Source organism: Teleopsis dalmanni, chromosome 2 (genome assembly GCF_002237135.1).
Source record: "Teleopsis dalmanni isolate 2A chromosome 2, ASM223713v2, whole genome shotgun sequence".
NCBI classification, from domain to species: Eukaryota; Metazoa; Arthropoda; class Insecta; order Diptera; family Diopsidae; genus Teleopsis; species Teleopsis dalmanni.
In genome coordinates this window covers 132,158,820-132,161,317 of record NC_051847.1, presented here as the reverse complement: position 1 = coordinate 132,161,317, position 2,498 = coordinate 132,158,820, and the positions used below count along the sequence as shown (strand labels likewise).

Sequence of the window (2,498 nt, the reverse complement as noted above, 5' to 3'; positions counted from 1 at the left end):
ATTTATCGAAATGCAAGACTCAGTAAACAAAGTTTATAGTGATATTTATAGTGAAATCATAACTAAAGTATTTTCTAAGCATCCATATAAAAAATATTTTCTTGATGAATAAATATTAATACAAATAAATATTTTTATTTAAAAGTTATAATTCAACAACGCTTTTTTTTTAAATAAATTTTGTTTATAAAAAATTTAAACTGTGGTGAGAATCAACAAAGTAGGCTAAAATTGTCAGATTCTCTGATATTTAAAAATATTTTATTTAAAAATATTTATTCAGATTTTTTCAGTCAGTTGGTCAGTCAGTCAATTAGTTAGTGTTTCTAAAGTTGTATGAAAAATAATAAAAGTTTGTGTTACAATAAATACTGTTTTTTATTAATAAAAGCTATTTGGTTATTGTAATCACAACATTGGTGACCCCGACACAAAAAGGAGTTGTAAGTTATTATCAAGCCCAACATTAGCAAGCAAGATGACTAACCGTGAGGAAGAAGATTTTTTTCCGGCAGAAGGAGAAAGTCGCACTGACAAGGAGGTATACCGGGTTTCAGTTAAGCCGATGATGTTTTCTAGAGAGCATCCGGACCTTTTTTTTCTGCAAATGGAAGCACAGTTCAGGAATGCGGGAATAACGAAAGATGATACAATGTTCGACCATGTAGTAGCAAGTTTAGAGCCGAAATACCTGGAGTGCATAGTTGATGTGATTCGAGATCCACCGAAGGTGTTGAAATATGAGACGTTGAAGAAACGGTTAATTTATGAATTCACAGAATCGGAGCACAAAAGGCTGCGTAAGTTGCTGACAGAATTGGAGCTAGGTGACATGAAACCAACTCAATTGCTGAAGAAAATGAAGGAGATGGCCGGCAATTCAATGAATGATGATGTACTAAAGTCATTGTGGTTACAGCGACTGCCAGTGGGAGTTAGAACAATCGTAGCTGCAGTGGAAGGTGATTCTGCACAGTGGGCCAAAGTGGCTGATAAGGTATTTGAGGTACAGGAAACAGAAACGGTTTGTGTAGTACAAAGGAATGAACCGAAGGAGATGAGGAAGGAAATTGACGAGTTGAAAGTCATGATAAATAATTTGGTCATTCAGTTGGGCAAAAGAGGAAGAAGCAATGACAGAGATCGTGGAAAAGGGCGATCATCAAGTGCTAGAAGAGATAATATCTGTTTTTATCATCGGCGGTTCAAGGAGAGGTCCACAAAATGTGTTCAGCCTTGCCAGTACAAACCACCGCAAAACTCAGCGGAAAACTAAACACCACTTCACGTCTGACGGCGAGTGAAGTGGCAGAGGGTAAAGCATGCCGTTTGTTCTTCAAAGATAAAAAAACAGGTATAAATTATCTAATAGACACAGGCGCGGAAGTTTCAATTTTGCCAAAGAGAATGCAGCCTGAAAATGAAGCCACGCAATATTATTTATACGCAGCAAACGGAGCGAAAATTAGCACGTATGGAACGAAATTAGTGCAAGTCAATTTGGGGTTGCGCAGACAGTTCCTGTGGGAGTTCCTAGTGGCGAAGGTAAATCACCCAATAATAGGGGCGGATTTTTTGAATAATTTTGGTTTGATAGTTGACCTGAAGAACAGGAGAATTTTAGATGGCATTACAGGTCTCCAGGTAATGGGTTCGAAGAGAGAGATGCACTGCGTGAAGCTAAGCACAATTGATGCGACTAGCCCGGTACATAACATTCTGCGGGATTATAAAGAGATAACGGAACCGGCTACTAGTAATAAGGTGGCCACGAAGGTTACGCTAGTAGAGCATCAAATTGTTACCAAGGGACAGCCAGTGTATGCAAAACCTCGGCGGTTAAATCCTGAAAAATTTGAAATTGCGAGAAAGGAATTTGAATTTATGACGAAACAAGGTATTTGTAGACCAAGTAACAGCAATTGGGCAAGTCCGTTGCATTTAGTGGCGAAAAAGGATGGTAAGTGGAGACCGTGTGGTGACTATAGGAAGCTTAATTCAATAACACTACCAGACCGGTATCCAATACCCCATATACATGATTTTACTCGCATATTGTACAATAAGAAAATTTTCTCAACCATTGACTTGGAAAAGGCCTACAATCAAATTCCGATTGCTGAGGAGGATCGACCTAAAACGGCGATAATAACCCCGTTCGGCTTATATGAGTTTAACATGATGACTTTTGGTTTATGCAATGCTGCGCAAACTTTCCAAAGGTTTATGAATGATGTCCTAAAGAATCTGAGTTATGTGGTAACGTACATAGATGATATATGTATAGCATCAGCTGATGAAAAGGAACACGAAATACATTTAAGAGAAGTGTTCAAACGATTAAGTGATCATGGTCTGAGAATCAATCTGGGAAAGTGTGTGTTTTTTATGAAAGAAGTTACCTTCCTGGGTCATGTGATAAATGGGGATGGAATTAGACCTATAGCTGAAAAGGTAGAAGCGATAAGAAATTTTAAAAAACCGAAGGAAGTACGAGA

At 37.9% G+C, this 2,498-nt stretch overlaps 1 protein-coding gene across 1 annotated transcript; it reads left to right on the top strand.

Annotated features, from left to right (window-relative positions):
• The first annotated feature begins 478 nt into the window (after window positions 1-478).
• On the top strand, window positions 479-1,276 carry LOC119675722. The gene has a single exon (XM_038086929.1). It carries the CDS (start codon window positions 479-481, stop codon window positions 1,274-1,276), a length of 798 nt encoding a protein of 265 aa, XP_037942857.1.
• Window positions 1,277-2,498: the final 1,222 nt, after the last annotated feature.

What these genes read in the sequence shown, in the direction of transcription:
- LOC119675722 (XM_038086929.1), top strand. Translation starts at nt 479, where the DNA reads ATGACTAACCGTGAGGAAGAAGATTTTTTTCCGGCAGAAGGAGAAAGT.